Source organism: Rhinatrema bivittatum, unplaced genomic scaffold (genome assembly GCF_901001135.1).
Source record: "Rhinatrema bivittatum unplaced genomic scaffold, aRhiBiv1.1, whole genome shotgun sequence".
NCBI lineage: Eukaryota > Metazoa > Chordata > Amphibia > Gymnophiona > Rhinatrematidae > Rhinatrema > Rhinatrema bivittatum.
Window position 1 is genome coordinate 293,890 of NW_021820565.1, and position 21,794 is coordinate 315,683.

General features: G+C 48.5%; 1 protein-coding gene across 4 annotated transcripts in view; it reads left to right on the plus strand.

Moving 5' to 3' along the window:
- The window catches only part of OPLAH (5-oxoprolinase, ATP-hydrolysing), a 174,772-nt gene that overhangs the window by 136,916 nt on the left and 16,062 nt on the right, over nt 1-21,794 (plus strand). For all 4 annotated transcript variants that reach the window (XM_029586143.1, XM_029586140.1, XM_029586141.1 and 1 more), the window contains exons 23-25: nt 6,258-6,407; nt 13,812-13,969; nt 21,560-21,720. In XM_029586143.1, the coding sequence (XP_029442003.1) occupies nt 6,258-6,407; nt 13,812-13,969; nt 21,560-21,720 (469 nt within the window). The remainder of the gene's footprint in view (nt 1-6,257; nt 6,408-13,811; nt 13,970-21,559; nt 21,721-21,794) is intronic.

Genomic DNA, 21,794 nt, shown 5'->3' on the forward strand with positions numbered 1-21,794 from the left:
AGGGAATTGGATTTCAGATTGTTATGCCTCCTCTTAGAGAGGCATAGAGGAAATATTGGTGAAATCTGTTACCTTTAGGTGGGAGAATAAAGTGGAAACAGGTCCCTTTGGATAACCTTTAATGTCCCCAGTGAACCATCTAAGACGTTCTTTCAGAAGATATTTGAAAGGGAAGGGGTTAGCTACAGTACAGTTTTGGATGAATACTATGATATGGGGACAGGGGTGGCTCAAGGCAATCTGCTGCCTGAGGCGAGGGATGAGAGAGTGCTCCCTACCCCCAAGCACAGCACAGGTCATATCATCGGGAGGGGGGGAGAGTCTCTGTCGTCCGGCCCTTTTGATGATTTTAAATGCTGCGGAAGGGGGAAAGCAGGGGTCAGAGTGCCCAGAGGGAGTGGCAGATAGTGTCAGTGATAATCAGGCCGAAGAAATACCGGCTCAACGCACGACTGGATGCACGTTTTGGACGCGCGTCCATAAAGGAAAATTGGTTCCCTGTACGTACCCAGATTAGTCCAGAATCCTGGGTTTTGCCTCCCCTCCAGCAGATGGAGACAGAGAGAGTTTTATTGGCACTGCAGCCCCTCAGTATTTCTCTGTCTCCAGCAGATGGTGGAGGTGCAAAGCCTGCAGTCTGTTTAAAAAAAAAACACACAAAAAAAAAAATATATACGGTATATCTATATAGCAGACAAAGAAGATAGAAGCTGCATTTGTTCTTCAGTGCTGGCCTCCCAGAGGGTTGCTAGGTCCTGGTGGGACCATCCCTTCTGGTACACGAGGCAGACGAGCAAGGGGTTGGGGACCCTTTATTTAGCTCTCATCCCTCTTCCTGCCTGACGGGGCTGATACCCAGGGGCCCAGATCACTCACCCTGAGGGACCAGCGGAGCCTGCTGCCTTTCAGAGGGAAGTGCCTTTTGCTGTTTTGTTATACTTTAAAAAAAAAAAAAAAAACCCAACCACACAAGTCTGTTTGGGCACAGAGCAGGCAGTCGGGGACTGCTCTGAGGCAACGCGAGTCCATCCCCGCACTGTACTCTCCCTTGGTGGCCGGCTCCTGTTTGTCCTTTTTTCCTTCTGTGCAGCATTTTTTGCTCCCCCCTGCGCACACCATGTACGTTCGACCGACTGCGCTTTTCATGCCACGTGGTGTGGCTTGTTTGGCCTGCCGGGAGGCGCGATCTGCACCTGATGCCTCCTCGGTGGGGAGGGAGCTTCGGGAAGCAAGGCAGGGAGCAAGACGAGTAATTGCCGTAAGCCGGGGAAGTTCTTGCCACCTCCAATGTTCCATTCCCACTGAGCGTGGGAACGGCAGCCATTTTTGCCGAGTTTAACTCTCCCGCGTAGGCAGCGGAAGGGGGCAGGGATCTCCCCCCCCCCCTCCTTTATTGCCAGCGGTAGGGACCTCTGGAGGAGGTCCAGAGACCACAGAGGGCCCTTTGGAAAGTGAGGAGGACCCTGGGGGGGGGGAGGGGGGGGTCTCGGGTGCTTCTTCTTTCTTTCTTCGGAGATCCTGCTATTACTTCACAGGGGCCTACAAGGCCATAAAGGCAGCACATCGTGGGTCTGGAACAGAGGCCTCGGGGAGTCTCACTAAGAGATCCAGGTCCTTCGCGAATGTGGGGGCCCCTAGAATCAGGCGGCTCCTGAGGGCCTCGGCGCCTCCGGCCGCTACTGATATTCCCTCAGCCGATTCTGCTAAGGAAGGTGCCCAGAAGCTGGTCCTCAAGATTCAGGTCCCGGACTAGGCACTATCGCAGACCATGGCTGTCGAGGGATATGTCCCTAAGGTAGTGCGTTGGTTCCACACAAGGAGGAGCTGAGCCCGCTTATTCCCATGGTTTTGAAGGAACTCAGCACACAGGTTTCTCGGGAGGTTTCCAAGTTGGGAGCATTGGTCCCGGTTAGGGTTGGCCTGCAAGGTCTGGCGAAGGCCTTTCCTTTCCATACGTCCATCAACAAATTATTTTCAGGAGTGGGATACTCCTGCGACGGGCTTGAAAGTGAGCAGAGCAATGGACAAGTTTTATATTCCTTGCCAGAGGATAATCGGAACCAAAGGTGAATGCCTCGTTTTTGGCTGCCACAAAGACAACCACTATTTCTGTGGCCAGTGCTACAGCGCTAAAGGACTGTCCGCTTAGGAAGCTGGAAGTTCACCTTGGGGGGGGGGGGGGGGGGGAATTTTTTTTTTTTAGGTGTATGCCCTTGGCTTACGGGCTGCGGTGTGCAGCAGTTTTTATACTAAGGGCAGGTCTTTGCTGGGTTCAGCAGTTGCAGTCAGACAAGGCTAGGTCTGACCTTGAGGCTAAGCAAGCTGAGTGGCTGGAAGCTGTGTTAGCCCATGGAGCCATTGAGTTGTACGACCTCATTCAAACTTCAAGTCAGTAATGTCAGCAGTTTCAGCCAGGAGACTTTTCTGGTTGAGGAACTGGTCAGCCAGGACACTTCTCTGGTTGAGGAACTGGTCAGATGTCATCTAAGTCTCAGATGGGAGCTTTACTTTTTAAATGGAAGCTGCTCTTTGGTCAAGACTTAGAGGAGATGATCACATTTCTCAGGGAGAATAAAGGTCATGAGTTGCCTGAAGATCAGCCTCAAGGACAAGGATCTTTTCTTTCGTGCTCTTGTTTCAGAGGCGATAGATGTTTCTGGTTCAATAGGAATCCCAGTGGCACCCAAAGGCAATCTGCCGGGGAGGCAATCATCCTGGAATCAGTCCTTTCACAGGTGATTGAATAGGGATGGCTCTAACCAAGGGAGTGGTAGAACCAAGTCCACCCAAAGATGCGAGGCCAGTCCATTCCTCGGTACCAGCTGTAGGGAGTCTGTTAACTCTCTCTTTTTTTTTTCACGAGGAGTGGACCAAGATCATATTGGACCACTGGGTGATGGCCTGGTAAATAAGAAAAGGTTACACTTTAGGGTTTGCTCTTCCACTAGGAGATATCTTCATGATCTCCCCCTGCTTATACGAGGGAAAGAGTCTCATGGTACAGCAGTCGGTTGACAATCTGTGGTTGCTGAGAGCCATTGTTCCCATACCTCTGGAAGAGCAGGGGAAAGACCGCTATTCTCTTTGTTTCATTGTTCAAGAACAAAGAATCCTTTCAGCCCATTTTGGACTTGAAAAATGTGGACGTAGCTGTCAATGTTCCTCAGTTTCATATGGAAACTCTGCATTTGGTGATTGCAGCGGTGCTCAAGGGAGAATTCCTTTGCGTATAGGAATCTGACCCAACTATCAAAGATATCTCAGATTCATGGCCTGGGATGGCATTTTCAATTATGCTCCCTTCAGTTTGGTCTGGAGGGAGGGAGTCTTGGTTCACCCATATCTGGATGACTGGCTGATATGGGCGAAGTCAGAGGTCCTTTGTTGGCAGGCAGTGGATGTGGTGCTTCAGCACCTGAGGTCATTAGGATGGATTGTCATTCAGGCCAAAAGTCATCTTGCCCCTTCTCAGGTGTTGGGATTTGAGGGTGCGTTTTCGATACCAAGGTGGGGAAGCTGCTTCTCTCCGAGCGCATATCCACATTGCAGCTACAGGTCCACACTTTGCTACAGATGCAGGTACCCGGGGTCTGGGATTACTTGCAGGTTCTTGGCTCTATGGCTTCCACGTTGGAATTGGTTCCGTATGCATTCGCTCATATGCAGCCTCTTCAGACAGTGTTGCTTTCCCACTGGAATCTGTTGTTGGAGCAGTTTCATCTGCCGCTCTCCCTAACAGAGTTGGCCAGGTCCAGCCTCTCATGATGGCTTGTTCGGCATGAGTTGAGCCGAGGAGTGAACTTAGGTTCCGGACTGAGGACTTGTTACCACCGATGGCAGTCTTTCCGGGTGGGGAGTGTGTGTCAGGATCAGTCTGTTTCAGGGTCTATGGTCAGCGGAGGATGCATTGTGGTCCTTCAACCTCCTAGAGACGAGGGCAGTGCGTTTGGCTTTGCAGGTGTTCCTGCCTTTGTTGAGGGGTAAGCCTGTGAAAGTCTTGTCGGACAATGTAGCGACAGTGGCTTACATCAACCGACAGGGTGGTACCAAGAGTCGGACGGTAGCCCAAGAGGCCCAGGATTTGTTCAACTGGGCAAAGCAGCATCGTGGGCTACTAGCGGCTTCTCACATAGCGGGAGCGGACAATACACAAGCGGATTTCCTCACCGTCATCAGTTGGATCCCGGACAGTGGGAACTTTCAGAGGAAACAATGCGCCTCATCACCCGAAGATGGGGCAGGCCGCACATGGATCTAATGGCGACTTTCTAAAACACCAAAGTCCCGCGGTTCTTCAGTCGGAGAAGGGAGCGGGGAGCAGAAGGGTTCGATGCCCTAGTTCTGCCTTGGCCGAGCAGCATTATTCTATATGAGTTTTCCCTGTGCCCTCTGGTGGGCAAGGTATTATGACGGATAGAGTTCCATCCTGGCGAGGTGATCCTGGTGGCGCCAGAATGGCCGAAGTGACCTTGGTTTGCAGACCTGAAACTTTGCGGTGGACGGTCCATTGAAACTCACTCATCTGCCGAAGCTTCTGCGACAAGGTCCCATATACTCCAATCAGGTGGCTCGCTTCTGTCTCGCGGCTTGGCTTTTGAGAGGAAGCACTTAAGGATGAGAGGAAATTCTGAGGACGTTATTGCTACTCTTTTGCAAGCAAGAAAGACTTCCTCCTCTTTGGCATATGTGAGAATATGGAAAGTTTTTGAGGTCCCGTGCGCAAAACAAGGACTAAATCCTGTGTGGGCTGCTGGGGCTCATATTTTGCATTTCTTTGCAGAAAGTCTTGATGGAGGGTTTGTCTTTATCTCCCTCAGAGTTCAGGTGGTAGCGTTGGACTGCCTACAATGCAAGGTACAGGGAGAGACTATAGCGGTGCATCCAGATGTGATGTGTTTTCTCCGAGGGGCGTCCTCCAGTTCAGAAGTTGTGCCTTCCTGGAATCTTAACTTGGTCCTTAAGAGCTTGTGTACCACGCCATTTGAACCCCTTAAGAAGTCCGCTATGAAGGATCTCGCTTTGAAGGTGATTTCCTTGGCGGCTATTAATTCTGCCCGATGATTTTCGATATTACAGGCTTTGTCCTATAGAGAAACATTTTTGAAGATTTCGGATTCTGGGGTTTTTCTTGAGGACGGTTCCTTCCTTTTTGCCGAAGGTGGTTTCATGGTTTCTCTTGAGTCAGTCAGTGGTACTGCCAGTCCTTTTCCAGTTTGGATGCTACAGTTCCTCATGCTAGAGAGTTGGGGCGCTTGGATATCAAGCGTGCTTTGTTGAGGTGAGAGGTGCTTGAAGGATACTATTGGTTCTGCGGACATCTGCCACGATCGTCCTGTTCCGGAGCGGTTACGGGCTCATTCGACCCATTCTCAGACAGCATCCTGGGCTGAATGTCAACAAGTGTCTACTTGAAAGAATTTGCACTCTTTTGCAAAACATTATCGTTTGGATGTCCAGACCCCAGAGAAAGTGTGCTTCGAGCGGACTCTCACGGCCTCACCCCATTTAGGGAAGCTTTGGTACATCCCAGGAATTTGGACTGATCTGGGTACGTACAGGGAAAGAAAAATTTGGTTCTTACCTGCTAGTTTTCATTCCTGTAGTACCAAAGAGCAGTCCAGAGTCCCGCCCAGAAGGAGGTCTTGGGTTTGGAGAGTCCGCTTGATCTGATGCAGTAATTTATTTTATTTATTTATTTATTTAATACATTTTTTATACCGTCGTTCATAGTTACATCTCAACGGTGTACAAATATTTATATCTAAAATAACAGTGTTATCCATAACATAATAGAAAACAATAAAATCAGCATCAATAATCAGTCTGAAGAATTGTTTGTAGTCCTGCGTGTTTTTTATATTGAGGTCAAAGTTATCTGTTCTGAGTTTTCAACTTCCCACCATTTGTTCAGGGGAATGTGAATTTGTTGTAGTGATTAGTGTTTCCAAATTGGCTTGGGTACTTATCAATACTGAGGGACTGCAGGTGGCACCTCGAGTTATGTTTCAGTGTCAGAAAAACTTTCTCTGTCTCCATCTGCTGGCAGGGAGGCAAACCCAGGAGTCTGGACTGATCTGTGGTACTACAGGAACGAAAATTAGCAGGTAAGAAAGGAAAACTGGTCCCTTCCAGTAGATGGAGACAGAGAAAGTTTTACTGACACTGCTTGATAACCCACCATTTCTTAAATTCCAGCGTGGGTTTCTCAGCCTTGCTGTCTCACCATGTTACCCTGTGCTTTTTTTCTTTTGTTTCAGGGCTGTCTGGTCCCCATCACAGTGATTATTCCCAAGGGATCCATCTTGGACCCATCTCCTGATGCTGCCGTGGTGGGGGGCAACGTGCTGACGTCGCAGAGAGTCGTCGACGTGATCTTCAGAGCTTTTGGTGTCTGTGCTGCCTCTCAGGTGAGGGGAAGCTAGGGTAATGTGCAGAGCGGGAGAGGCAGGGTAATAGGAGAAGGGAGAGGGGGTTAGGTAAATAAAAAAAAAAAAAAAAAAAACAGGTAACGTGGAAAGGCAGAGATAAAGGTAGGAGAGAGAGGGATTTAAGTGGAGGAGAATCTCAAAGAAAATAGGGAAGGATTTTAGCAAAAATGCACCAAATCAAAAACTGGCTTCCAAAAATCTGGAAGCACAGTTCCTCCCAATTGAATACGTTGTGGTTGTACATGACGGATTTGTAGTTTGCTGCATAAGAGGCATGGGAGAGACTCCTGTCCTGGGAGCTGGGGTGTGAATAAGCTGTGGCAGCTGGTTCCTGTTCATACCCCAGATCAGTCCAGACAAATGAGTTTTGCATCCCTACCAGCAGATGGAGGCAGAGAACAAAAACTGTTCTGAAACTGCTACATAAGCTGGAGAGCCACCTGCAATCCCTCAGAATTTCTCTGACTCCGGCAGATGGTAGAGGTGAAAATCCTGTAGTCTGGAGAATTAGATTAAAAAAAAAAATTAAGAAAAGAAGAGACAGAACAGGATTCTTATGTGGGCACCCTGCGGTGTTAGGCAGCTTCGTGGTCCATCCCTCAGGTGGAGCAGGGGGGGTTGGTATCCCTGGTTTAGCTCAGCCTGAAGTCAATGAGGGGACTGAAAGCCAATGGTTCTGGCTCCCTCCGTCCCCTGGAGGTCGAGGGAACTGAAAGCCGGTGGTTCTAGCTCTCTCCTTCTCCTTGGACTGCTCCCGCTGGCCCTCTGGTGTTTGAATCACCATCAGGAAAGTATTCCCTTTCTTTTTATCTGGAGGGTATTTTCACAGGCCTGTCTTTTAAAAAAAAAAAAAAAAAGACAAGAGGCAGTGCAGGTGCATTCGCTGACCAGCTTGGTCGTGAGATGTGACAGGTGCGCGCATATTGGCAGCGGCCACTGGACGCCGCAAACGCTGCAAGGCCGGTGGAGAGAAAAATACACGCTTAAGTGTAAGTGCATAATGGTGGCAGCTGTGGGATGCAGCAAGGGCAACAAGGCCTGAGGAGAGAGAGGTGTATGTGCCTATAATGTGCCTCAGGCAGGTGTGCGCATAATGGCCGCGGGACCACAACAAGGGCTGCAAGGCCTGCGGAGAGAGGTGTGCTTCAGGAGGGAAAGCTTGTGAGGCAGCCGCTGAGGCAGCGCCGGATAAAACCATCACCCGATTGGCTGCAGCAGCGAGAGAAATGCGGAACGGCGGCCATTTTGTAATCATCATGGCAGTCAACAGGCAGAATTGGGGAAAGAGAGGGATTCCCCACCCCTTTATCGCCGGTCGAGTATGATTTCCCTGCGGACCCAGAGAGGCGGTGCTGAGGCTGGGGAGCTCATGAGTTAAGAGTCCAGCGGTTTGGCAGGAATGTCTTCTGCAGGCCTAAAGCTTATTTAGACACAAACTATACACACAAAAGCCAGTCTATGCTCTTAGCTCACAAATAATGCCTAAACTATGTTTATTAATTCATCATTTCCTAAAATCCAGACTCTATATTACTCCTAAAATTTAAAATTCAATACAAAATTTAGTATTCAATACAAAACCCTCACTGCACTGCATAAAAATAGCTCTACATGGCTGAAGGACATGCCACGCTTCCGTTCCTCTAATCACCCCACCAGAACTACCCTCGCAGGCACCCTGCACACCCCACCCCTCAAAACCGCACACCTTACCAATACCAGAGAAAGAGCATTCACTATCGCCGGCCCCACACTTTGGAACTCCCTTCCTCCTTACATACCTTCAAAAAAGGCATCAAGACCTGGCTCTTTAGGCAAGCCTACCCAGACGTCAATCAAACATCACATCCCCTATCTTCTCACCCCGTCTGCCTTCGAGATGCTTCCAGTTCCCTTTCTCTACTGCACTCTGTCCGCCATGGAGACGTACCAAGGAAATAAGGAAAATAAATACCTCGCCATTTATTTAGTCATTTAAGAAAATAGTTACAGATATGTTGTTCTTTACTGTTTTTCATTATTGTTGATTCCTGTCACTTCTTGCTCGCCTGCCCTCTATCCTTCCCGCTGTTTCTGCCCCCCACCCCCCTCTCCCCCTTTCTCGCCTGCTCCCCTTTCCCCCGTGTTCATTGAAATTTCTGCCTGCTTCAGTTAATTGTAAACCGGCGTGATGTGTCTTACGAAGGTCAGTATAGTAAAAGTTCTTAAATAAATAAAAATAAATACATAATATGAAGCAGTTATATCGTTTCCCTGATGAGTTAACCACAACACAAAATCTGTCTCCACATCCACACAATAAAGCTCTGGAATTTGTTGCCAGAGGATGTGGTTAGTGCAGTTAGTGTAGCTGGGTTCAAAAAAGGTTTGCTGTTGAAGCTTAGAGCGATGTTGGAGTCACAGTAACCATGTGTATGTTTATTTAATAAGGGTATTGACTCCAGGCAGTAGCCATCATTCTGGCGAGTCACCCACTCTTCATTGGCGGCCTCTTGACTTTATGGATCCACAGTGTTTATCCCACGCCCCTTTGAAGTCCTTCACAGGAAGTGGTGAAGACCAGAACTTCAAAGGGGCGTGGGATAAACACTGTGGATCCATAAAGTCAAGAGGCCGCCAATGAAGAGTGGGTGACTCGCCAGAATGATGGCTACTGCCTGGAGATAATACCCTTATTCAATAAACATACACATGCTTACTGTGACTCCAACATCGCTCTAAGCTACAACAGCAAGAGGAAATGTGGAAAAAAGGATTTGCTTGTTACGGCGGTTACTACCCCAAACCAAATAAGCCTGATACTTCACTTTCAATGCATATACAGCATAGCTCTCTGCTTCAACGGCAGGAGAGAAGAAAAACTGATACTTCACACATCCAGCAGAGCTCTCTGCTCTCTGCTTCAACGGCAGGGGAGAAAGACTGATACTTCACGCATATCCAGCATAGCTCTCTGCTTCAACAGCAGGGGAAAAGAAAAACTGATGCTTCATGCATATCCAGCATAGCTTCAACGGCAGCGGAGAAGAAATAAGGATTCGCAATCACAAAGTGGGGAGTAGCTGGCTTGTTACGGCGGTTACTACCCCAAACCAAATGTGTCTGATACTTCACTTTCAATGCATATCCAGCATGGCTCTCTGCTTCAACGGCATGGGAGAAAGACTGATACTTCACGCATATCCAGCATAGCTCTCTGCTTCAATGGCAGGGGAGAAGAAAAACTGATACTTCACGCATATCCAGCATAACTCTCTGCTTCAACGGCAGGAGAGAAGAAAAACTGATACTTCACGCATATCCAGCATAGCTCCCTGCTTCAACGGAAGGGGAGAAGAAAAAACAACCAATAAGGGCTGTATAACATAGTCTGGGTAAAACAAATAAGCATGGGTGTAGCTTGCTTATTGCGGCGGTTACTACCCCTACTACCCCTAACTAATCAAGCTAGATATTTCACTTGGATGCAGCTCCATCACTGCTCTCTACATTAATGGTGGGGGTGGAAGGGAAATAGAACCAAGAGCTAAGAGAAACAGATAAGTATGAGAGAAAAAATGTGTGAAGCTTGCTGGGCAGACTGGATGGGCCGTTTGGTCTTCTTCTGCCGTCATTTCTATGTTTCTATGTTTCTATAAGTTCTTGGAGAAGTCCATTAACGGCTATTAATCAAGTTGACTTAGGGAATAGCCACTGCTATTAATTGCATCAGTAGCATGAGATCTTCTTAGTGTTTGGGCACTTGCCAGGTTCTTGTGGCGTGGATTGGCCACTGTTGGAAACAGGATGCTGGGCTTGATGGACCCTTGGTCTGACCCAGTATGGCATGTTCTTATGTTCTGTTAAACGAGGTTAAGGGTATTGCTGATAAATAATTGTGTATAACTTAAGTATAAGCTTGCAAGAATAGCCATGTTTTGAGTTTTTGTTTGAATTGTGTTGGGCGTGATTCCTGACGGAGATCAGGAGGCATGTTGTTCCAACATAGAGGCCCAGCTATGGATATGGCACGCTTTCTGCTTTCCTCGAGTAGGGTTGCTTTGTGAGAGGGTGTGTGTAGAGTGGCAGTATGTTGCATTCTGGGGGGGTCTGGAGTGCTTGTGGAAGTATAGGTCATATTTTCGCTGTGTAGGGTCTTGTATATTAAAGATAAGGTTTTGAACATGATCTTTTGTGCAATGGATAAATACATAAATAATAAAAAAAAAAAAAAAAAAGATAAATACATACATAAATAGATAAATACATACATGAATACATAAATATTAAAAAAAATACATAAATACATAAATAATAAAAATAAATACATAAATACATACATAAATGGATAAATACATCAACAGCTCTGTCCTCCCTGAATTTCCAAAGTCCATTTTTAACAGCATAGTAATGCTTTTGGATAAATAAGCGAACTGAAAGGAAACGCTCTCCCTTTCCTCTGCTGTGGAGGCAAACTTCCAGAGCGTCCTGATCGTGATGGTATCGTGAAACGCGTGTCCTGTTCCTCTTGTCAGGAGAATAGGCAGGGCTTAAAGGGTGCACTCGCACTCTCCTCCACCGTGGAGGTGATCTTCCCAGCCGTACTTCGCCGAGGTAATGTTGTCAAGCCATGCCCGACGCTGCAGCGTGCGCATACTCGCATTAAATACCTTTTAGCCCCTCCCCCCCAAGAACGTTTCACAGACGCACACGGACGTAAATATTTTTCACATTTTCATACATTTAACTAATCTCCAAGTTAGCAACACCCCCTTATTTTAATGTATCCGTAGATCTTAAAGATTTTCAAAAGCCCTAAAAGAAAAAAAATCATTTTTTAGCAGTGAACATCCTTAATTATTAAAAAGAGATCTTATAGTTTACAAACGTATGATCTAAAAATTCCTCCATAAACTCTTCACATAGCACTCGCCCCCTACTATAGCCCTACTGGAACTGAAGTCTGCACCTAAACACTAGGGTGCCATAAACATGATCCATAATAAGGCATTCCACTCTACTTCCTTATTAAAACCCGCCGAGACTATAGTATTCCATTGAAAGATGGATCACTGTTCTTTAAACAGCAGTCTCCTATTAAAATCACCCCCTCTTACTCGAGGAAAAAGCTGTTCTAAAGCCACAAATGTTAGATCTTCAGTCGAATGGTCCACCGTCTCCCAATGCCCAACCAAAGGGGCTTCCTGTCTTCTTCGTCGAATGCAGTTAATATGCTCTTGGATACGGATCTTCGGTTTACGAGACGTCTTACCAATATAACACAAACCACAGGGACACCAGATCAGGTAGATCACTCCACAAGAATCACAAGTGGTATGAGATCGTAAAATGAAAGGGCGTCTATTGGGCAATGGCACCTTCTCCCCGTTAAAAGATAATGGACACACACACTACACTTTCCTCAAGAAAAATGACCCCTTTGAGATTCTAATGCTGAATCCATGGATGCCGTAGAAAAAGCAAACATTGGAATATCTTGAAAGACAGATGTATTTATTTATTTAAAAATGTTTTTATATCGCCTTTACAAACAGAGTTTAGTCAAAACGGTGTACAAAGATATAAATCAGAAATTAAAAAATAAAAAAATCTCTTAAAAGTACAAAAACAAATATAATAAAATAAAAAATACAATAAATAAAAATCCATAATTATTAAAAATCATATTCTAATATAAAATCACTTTAAGACCCCCCCCCCCCAGTGTTTCAAGATAATCTTCCGTACCAACCAGGTGTCTGGGGTAAAAGGAAGCACACAAACCAACTTCGATTGGACTCTGGATCCTTGGGGATCCAACAGCAAATCACGACTGGCCCAACGGCCTCTCTTCCATGATTGTTTAAGGGACCCCTATCAATAAATCTCTGGAACATTTCTTGTGACCTATCCATGTACTCAGCTGTTGAAGAACACAGCTTTGGCTTACTTAGCCAAAAAGGGGAGGAGCAGGCAGGTGTGCTCCTCCCCTGGGGCCCTAGCGACAGGCTAAGGAGGGCAGGCCAGACTCTCGGGGAGGGTAGAGTGCCTTTGTTCCGTCTGCTAGACCTTCAAGGTCATCGGAGCGCAGAGGGGTTCGGGGGGGGTCAAGATGATGACCTTGAGAGAGCTCTTCAGGGGCTGCCAAGGTTAAGGTGGTTCAGGAAGGACGAGCTGTGGCCTTTGATCCCGCATGTGTTCAGCTGGGGTTCGGCCATGAAGGGGGGTGGGTCCCCGTCAGGGAAGGACTGCTGGGGGGGGGGGGCCCCCAAAAGCCTTTCCATTCCATAGAACAGTAAAGAAATTGGGTTCTCCGGAAGCGGGATACTCCACAAGCAGGACCAAAGGTGGGGAGAGCTATGGCTAAGCTCTGTCCCCTGCCGGAGGCTGATACCTCGGTCTTCGCGGTTACGAGGAAAGCCATCTGGGCAGAGCATGCGGCCACGCTGGAGGTTGCTCAGGATCGGAAGTTGCTGATCCACCTAAAGAGGATGTTCGAGGTTTTGACCTTGGGCATGCGGGGACTGGCTGCGGTGGGTGCAGAGCTTGCAGGCAAAAGGACAGCGTTCCTTGGCCTCCGCTGGGCAAACGTGGAGTACATCGACCAACCCTCTACATTTGTGAATTAAAATGATAGGAGGGGAAAAAAAAAACCTCAGACAACGCACCTTAAATGTCGCAGACCTTTTAATGGTGCAAGCGGCTGCCATCGCCGGGAAAAAAAACCCCTTCCATTAGAATCCCTTCTTCAAGCTTCAACAAACTCGCTTTTAATAATTTCTTCAAAGCAATGCATTTAGTACTTATCTCCAAGTGGGGTCGGTATTCGCTCCAAAAGTCCTGAAAAAAACCGCCCCACTGGTGTCTTACGTCTTAACTCCATTGCTGGCCCCTGTCTGAGGTTTCTTCTCCTCCTGACATTTTGATTCACAAGTGTAGAGGGTTGGTTGATGAATTCCTTGAATGTTGTGGAAAAAAATATTGAAATAAAAAAAAAAAAAGGGAAAGAGAGAACAATATCATATAAATATGATACAATACACTTGCCTGCTTAGACAGTGGAGGGTGCATATATAGATTACAGAGATTCTGGTTGGATACACCCTAGAGCCTTTCATACAAGACGACCTTGACATCTCCTCTGCCCTGCTGCTAATTTCGGACGTTTGACCCTACATATGGCCCTGGAAGGTAGGAAATATCACCCCACCCTGCTTTTTTTTCTCTGATTGAGGACCCCTGGCTCACTGCCTCTTTCCCGTGGCCTCACGGCATATTCCAAAAAAAGTTATCGTCCCTGCTGTGCTTTTTTTTCCCCTGTGGTCCTGGACCGCTCTTAATTCCTCCTGCGCTCTTCGCGCTGAGCTTGAGCGGCTGCTGATGCCGCCCTGTTTTTTTCCGCAGGGCTGCATGAACAACGTCACTTTTGGGAACGAGCAGGTCGGCTACTATGAGACGGTGGCCGGAGGCGCCGGGGCAGGGCCTCACTGGCATGGGCGGAGTGGCGTTCACACCCACATGACCAACACGCGGATCACGGACCCCGAGATCCTGGAGAAACGGTACGTGGGGGGAGGGGAAGGGGTTTCAGAAGGCAGTGCTGCTGCAGGAGCCCGGGGGAGCCTGCGGGCTGCGCCCGATGCGTTGAGGATGCAACACGCTTGGCGTGGTCCTGGGGACGCGAGGTTCATGCCCTCTCCGCCCCTCGCGCTGTGCAGACTTGGCCTCCCGGTGCTCTGGCTTCGCCGGCATGAGCTGGAGTGAGGAACACGTCTCCTACTCTTCACTTCCCGCGCCGTAGGGAATGTGCCGCTCGATGGTAGAGTCCGTTTTTCCAAAACATCGTCGGCACCTATCTGTAGGTCACGTGTAGATTGCCAACGTGTGTGTAAGTTGATTTTCATCCTCCTGTGCTCAGTGTGTAAGTTCATGATGTGTTTAAAAAATATATATATATATAGGCATTCTGGGAGGGCAGGGAGGGAAGAGGCCTTTCGGGGGCATATTAGGAACCTATTCACTCCAGTTCAGAAAAGGCACGGCCTAGTGCTTAGAGCAGAGGGCTGGGAAGCCAGGGTTCAAATCTCACCTCTCCCACTGATGGTCCTGTAGGACCTTCATCCTCCATCACCTCAGGTGCAAACTATCAAGCTATGTTGGGCCTGTAACACACATTCCAACGCGCATTCCCTGTGCGTACCCAGATCAGTCCAGACTCCTGGGTTTTGCCTCCCTGCCAGCAGATGGAGACAGAGACAAGTTTCACTGACACTGTACCTAACCCAGTGTGCCACCTGCAGTCCCCCCTGTATTTCTCAGTCTCCAGCAGATGGGAGAAAGATTAAAAGACAACATTTCTGGATCCTCCCAGAGGGTTGTGAGGTTCTGGTGGGGCCATCCCCCTGGCTTGAGATGGAACGAGCAGGAGGGGTTGGTGACCCTTCTAATAGCTCCGTCCGGAGGTCTGTGGGGTGGACAGTGGAGCAGGGGAGGTATCCCTTTTATATGGTTTGTCCTGGGCTGGGTCGCTAAAGTTTGGCAAAAGGAGACTGATATAGCCAGTGGTCTGGCCCTGTTCTGATCTGCCATGCGGCCTGCGCTCCTGGAAAAGTATTGGTTTCTATGTATTTTTGTTCTCGGAGAGTTTAAAAAAAAAAAGTGAATCTGTGCTGCAGCAAGGTTCCAGGGGGGAAGCTACCTCAGCAGCTCGGGGAGCTCAGTGATGGGATTTTTTAGCAGCTTCTCTGCCTGCGGAGGAGACCGGGTGTTGGCTGCTGAGGGACTGTTCCCCTGCTTGACGTTGAGTTGCTGGTGGTGCTGCAGATGCGGGGAGGAACTGTGTGTGTGTGCAGCAAAAGCATTTGGTCTGCGTCAAGCATAACCGCACTGGTAGAGCAAGCCTCACGGGTGACAGGATCTAGCTCTCAGGCTTTCCTCATCAGCGCGGAAATGGCAGCCATTTTCAATTCCCTAGCAGCTTTGGCAGGGGAATCCTCTCCTCAACTACTGTTGGCAGTTCCCTGTCCCGCAGAGGTAAAGGATAATAGAAGGACTAGGGGGCACTCCATGAAGTTAGCAAGTAGCACATTTAAAACTAATTGGAGAAAATTATTTTTCACTCAACATGCAATTAAGCTCTGGAATTTGTTGCCAGAGGATGTGCTTAGTGCAGTTAGTGTAGCTGTTTTTAAAAAAGGATTGGATACGTTCTTGGAGGAGAAGTCCATTACCTGCTATTAATTGCATCAGTAGCATGGGATCTTCTTAGTGTTTGGGTACTTGCCAGGTTCTTATGGCCTGGATTGGCCTCTGTTGGAAACAGGATGCTGGGCTTGATGGACCCTTGGTCTGACCCAGTATGGCATGCTCTTATGTTCTTATGGTCTTAGAGAGGCACTTGCACTGAGGAGGAGTAGAGGTCGTCTTCCAGTTTTAATTTGCTTATGCGCAAAACGTGTTTAGCGAGATGCTAGCATTTGGCCGCAGTCTCCATGGATTCTTGACCAGTCAAAAGCCTGAGAAGCTCTTTAGACTGATGATTTTCAGTGCCGGATGTTAAATGGATCTGGGCCTAAACACGCTGAAGGTACAGGCAGGCTTTAATTAGCCATGTGGTAGGCCACTGCAGTGGTTCTGTTCTGACATGCGTAGGCGTGTGCGCGCATTCTCACCGCATGGCGATTGCATGTGCTGGGACCTGGGCGTGTAAGGCCGTGGCCTAGATTTGAGTACATATTTGCACAGGTACTTGAGAGCGTATTTGCGCATTAATTTGTGTGCGTATGACCGTGACCTAGTCTTGAGCGTTTATTTGTGCACATCCTGGGCCTACGGCCACACCGCCCTGAATGCGCCTCATCTCATCTGATCTTGGAGCCGAAGTTCAGGAGAGCTAGGTGCCGGGGACGAACAGGTCCAAGCACCTTCCTATCTGTGAGGCTCACAGTGTGATAGCAATTTAGTCCTCACTCTCTCTCTGTTTCTGTCAGCGCTGTTTAGATGCTCAAAGCAATTTGACTACTACAGATTTTGCCATGTTGGGTCAACCCCTTGGCCTATGGTGTCTCTGGAGGGGGGAGTACAGTGGGAGTCGAGGCGAGGGTCAATTCTCCTCCTCCCTTATTCCCGAGGGCAGAAGCTTCCCTAAGAGAGAGAGAGAGGTTGGAGAGAGCAAGGTTGGGCCTATGGATTCTGGTATAGATCCATCCTCCTCCTCCAGGGTGGAATGTTTCCAGGGCCTGCAGACCTTTCTGCAGGGGCACCCAGCGAAGGAGAAGCAACCAACTATGTAGGGATCACGTGCTCGAGCCTCCCATTTGTCAATCTTGATGGGCAAATGCCGCAGGGAAGCTGTCCCTGGTAATGTTCAAGGGGGTGTGGATCATGAGACATCAGAGGATTCCGATGGGGAATTGGCTTTCTCACTTCTAGAAGAGGGAGAAATTGCATGTGATTGAGAACCGTTTTGGAATCTGCTCAGATTATTTCTCTTTTTTCACAGATATTTCTTGCTTAGTTTGTTGGCTCAGACCCTGAACACGCTCGGCGTGGCCAGAATATGTTGTTTCGGACCCTGAACACGCTTAGTGAGGCCGGAGGTCAATTTTAAGTTAAGCATCCTGTTTCTTTTCTCCCCTGTATCCAATTCAAGAAATATTGGATTTAAAGAAGGTAATTGCAGCTCTCAAGGTTCCTCATTTCCATATGGAAATTCTGAGATCCAACTCTGAGGTCTGTCATAGCAGCAATACGCAAGGGAGAGTTCTTGGCATCTCTCATATTGATAGAGGCATATCTGCACGTAGCCATCAGGCTAGAGCACCAGAGATTCCTGAGGTCATGGTCCTAAGGGAACATTTTTGGTTTCAAGCCCTTCCCTTCGGCTGGCGGTGGCTTCATGTACCTTCACCAAGGTGTGATAATGGTGGTGAGGGAAGCTGCATTGCAAAAGGAGGGTGTTTGATGTATCCGTATCTGGATGACTGGCTTATTCGTACAAAATCAAATGACCTCTGTCGACAATACAAAAGGTACCGATGTGCTTGAAGTCTCTAGGATGGGTGGTGAACCTACCGATGAGCTATTTAGTCCTCTTACAAACTCTGAAGTATCTGGGAGCTCAGTTCGACACACTAGCGGAGTGTTTCTCATGGAGAGAGATTGCTGAAATTGCAGTCAGATTAGGCTTCTGCTAGAGCTTTCGGTGCCCAGAGTATGGGATTATTTACAGGTCTGGGTTCTGTGGCATCAACATTGGAATTAATGCATTGGGCGTTCACACACATGCGGCCTCTGCAAGGGGCTCTTCTCCCACTGGAATCCGTTATTGGAAGACTTTCATCTTCCTCTTCCGTTAGAAGGGGAAGCCAGGGAAAGTCTTTCGTGGTGCTTACTTGCCCCAGTCTCAAGCGTGGTGCAGAACTGGAGATTCCGAATTGGATAATAGTCATCTGCGATGCAAGCCTTTCTGGATGGAGGGCGGTGTGGCAAGATCAATCAGCACAGGGCCAGTGGTCGAAACAGGAGGCATCATGGCCTTTCAGTTGGTTAGTGACGAGAGCAGTGCATTTTAAGTTGCTTGCCTGTCTGCCAATATTACACGGCCATCCAGTACAAATCCTATCAGGTGGCCTATGTCAACCATTAAGGTGGAACCAAGAATCAGGCAGCGGCTCAAGAGGCCCATGAGTTGATTCTCTGGCCTAAAGGGCACTTGGAGCAGCTGGCAGCATCTCACATTGCCAGAATGAACAACATTCAGGTGGATTTTATAGGTTGGAGAAAGTTAGACTCCTGGGGAATGGGAGCTGTTGAAGGCAGCAATGTGTCTCATTCATGGAAGATAGAGATATCCCGACCAAAGAGAATACCAAGGCATCAATGCTCTGATGCTGCTATGGACTTGAGAAATTCTTCTTTGCTTTCTTCCCATGGCCTCTGTTGGACAAAGGATTACGGCAGATAGAGAAATATTCTGGCAACGGGATCCTAGTAACTCCAGAGAGGCCACATCGACCATGCTTCCCAGATCTGATCAACATGGCCATAGACGGGCCCCTGAAGTTCAGACATCGGTTGACTGTTTTCCACCAGGGCCCAATATTTTTGGGCCAGGTGGCTCATTTGTCTTGCAGTTTTGCTTCTGAGAGGAGACAACTAAGGTGGAGGGGTATTCTGAAGAGGTTATTTCCTTCTATATCCTTGACATATGTGCGAATTTGGGGGATCTTCGAGTCCTGCTCTACTGTTGGGAAAGGAGTTTTCCCATTGTCTTTTTGACAGTGTGTAGCCTCAGTTTGTTCAAGCTACGGTGTCACATATTTTGGCTTTTCTACAGAAAGGTTCTGGTCAAGGGACTGGCCTCTAATGCTCTCTGTGTCCAGATAGCGATATTGGGTTATCTCCAGGATAAGGTACAAGGGTATCCTCTGTCCGCACATCCAGGTGTTTTATGGTTCTTCCAGGGAGCTAAGAAATTTGTGTTCTCAGGTGCGGAACATTTGTCCATCTTGGAATCTGAATCTAGTCCTTAGAGGATTGTGTGAGGCTCGGTTTGAACCATTAAAGAGAGTTATGGTTAAGGACTTGACTCTTAAAGTGGTTTTCTTGGTAGCTATTTGTTCAGCCAGGAGAATTTCTGAGCTCCAGGCATTATCATGTTGAGATCCCTTCCTACAGATGTCTGATTCAGGGTATCTTTATGCACGGTGCCTTCTTTTCTGCATGAGGTAGTCTCTGCATTCCATCTTAGTCAGATAGTAGAGCTTCCAGCTTTTATGGATTTGGATTCCTCTACGCCTCATGCAGGGGAGCTTGGGCTCTTAGATCGGATGCATGCATTATTGAGGTATCTAAAGGTCAATTATGATTTCTGTAGATCGCATCACCTCTTTGTAGATCATATCACCTCTTTGTACTGTGGAGTGGTCCAGAGAAGAGAAATAAGTCGTCTAAGGCTACAGTTGTGCGGTGGCTGAAGGAAGCGATCGAGTCGACTTACATTTCTAAGGGCGCCTGCTGCTGTGTGTTTTAGGGGCACACTTGACGTGTTCTCAGGCGACTTCCTGTGCTGAATCACAGCAGGTGTCTCCACATTAAATTTCGAGGGGGGGGGAGCTTCTGGGAAGTTAATGTCTAGCAAAAGTGGGCAATATCACTTGGATGTTGGGGCTCCGGCTTCCACGTGCTTTAGTGAGAGTGTTCTACAAGCAGAAGTCAACAGGTCCCACCCGAGTTAAGGGGAGCTTAGGTACATCCCAGGATGCTGGACTGATCTGGGTACACACAGGGAAAGGAAAATTGGTTCTTACCTGTTAATTTTCATTTCTGTAGTACTACAGATCAGTCCAGAGACCTGCCCATTTACTGGGGGGAGAGTCTGCCGCTCGTACTGTTGCTTTGTATATAGTGCAGAGTTGTTGGAGGTTTTCAATGCTGATCATTTATGTTAAAATTGGGAAACGAGTTTTCTATTGTTTTTTTGAGCAACTTCACCTTCTTCTGGCTCATTGGAGGGGAGCAAGTTTGCTTAGAAGCTTGCTTAGAAATTTATGGTTGTTGCTGTCATCTTGGCTTGGGTACAGGTCAATACTGAGGGACTGCAGGTGGCACCCCGGGTTATGTACAGAGTCTGTGAAACTTTCTCTGTCTCCATCTGCTGGCAGGGAGGCAAAACCCAGGAGTCTGGACTGATCTGTGGTACTACAGGAACAAAATTAGCAGGTAGGAACCAATTTTCCTTTATATCATGCGATAGCATACTATCGTAGTGATTATATACTCAGTATTTTGTATCTCCCTGCCAAGATACCCTCCCTTCACAATGACCTTCTTTGCAGGCATAAATAATACAAATGCATGCAAGGAAGGTCATTAATAAGCAATTTGATGCTAATATTTTATTGCAGTCGACCAAGAAGGTGGTCAGCCGCAATAAGATGACACCACCTTCTGGGGAAGCGTTAGATGTATGACATGAGGCCTGAGACCCTAACACGAGTCCCAAGGCTCCCGCCGCACATTTAAGGCGACAGAAAAAAAAATAAAGCAGCCAAATGGGGCGGTTGAGCAGGGGTCAGTGCTGACCCCCATTTCAACCCAAGGCCACCTGTTGAGGCGACCCCGACTTCCCCAAAAGTAAGCCCACCTTACCTTAAGCTGGATCCCGCATCGGGCACCTTCACACCTGTCCCGGTTGGTGCCAGTTTCCAAAATGGCGCCGACCTGACCTTTCCCTAGCCATGTAACTGGATCCTCAGACCTTACCCTAGTCACATGGCTGGGGAAGGTCAGGTCGACACCAATTTGGAAAATGGTGCAGACCGGGACAGGTGCGAAGGTGCTCCCGTCCCCAATGTGGGATCCAGGTTAAGGTAAGGTGAGCTCTGGAGGGTGGGAGTTGGGGGGGTTTACATTTCGGGATCCAGGTTAAGGTAAGGTGAGCTCTGGAGGGTGGGAGTTGGGGGGTTTACATTTCGGGAGGGAGTGTGGGTGGGGATTTTGTTCACTTCGCCACCCCACTCGGCTCCTAGCTTTTGAAAATGGACTTGTCTGATGTGGGCTTCAGTTGTGCGCGTGTAACGTTTCTGTAGCCTGAACATATTAACAGGTGGAACCACAGTGGCCCAGCTTCTCGGGTTATATGAAGAGTAGTATCCCCCCGCCCCCCCGTGTATAATAGTGACCCAAAAGCTTCGTTATAACCCACTGCGGCGACTGGTGCCAGCCAAGTCAGCATTTGCATCCCCACAATGCATTGCAGTTCTGTAGGCGTGGCTCTGGCTGGCAGGGAGAGGATTCTTTCCTTTGTGAGCCTCGGCCAATCGGGTGGCTGGGTTGACTGACACGCCCTCCCTTCGCTGCAGTCATCAGAGGGCCCGGGGCACCTGGAGCGGAGCAGCTTCGGACCTTCCCGTTAACACCAGGGGAAAGGGGGAGGAGGGGACTGTGCCCACAGTTGACAAGGACCGGGGCCCTGTGAGCGTGAGTCGAGTTATTCAGTGGTGTGCACTCATGCGTGTGACGGCTTGCGCTGGCAGACGCACGCTGCTCATTCCTGCTGTACATTAAAGGTGCTACCCCTGGTGCCACGGGCCGCTGAGGTGCTAACGCGAGCCCAAGCAGTGACTCTGACGGCGCCGTGTCCTTCCCAGGTACCCCGTCATCCTGAAGCGCTTCCAGCTGCGCCCCGGCACGGGCGGGAAAGGGCGTTTCCGTGGCGGAGACGGAGTCATCCGGGAGCTGCAGTTCCGAGAGGAGGTCGTTCTGTCTGTCCTGACCGAGCGACGAGCGTTTCGTCCCTATGGGATGAATGGTAAGAGCTGCAAACGCCCTCGCTGCTCCTCCTCCTGCACCCTGTGCCTGTCTCTTCCTCTCCTCCTAACCTCC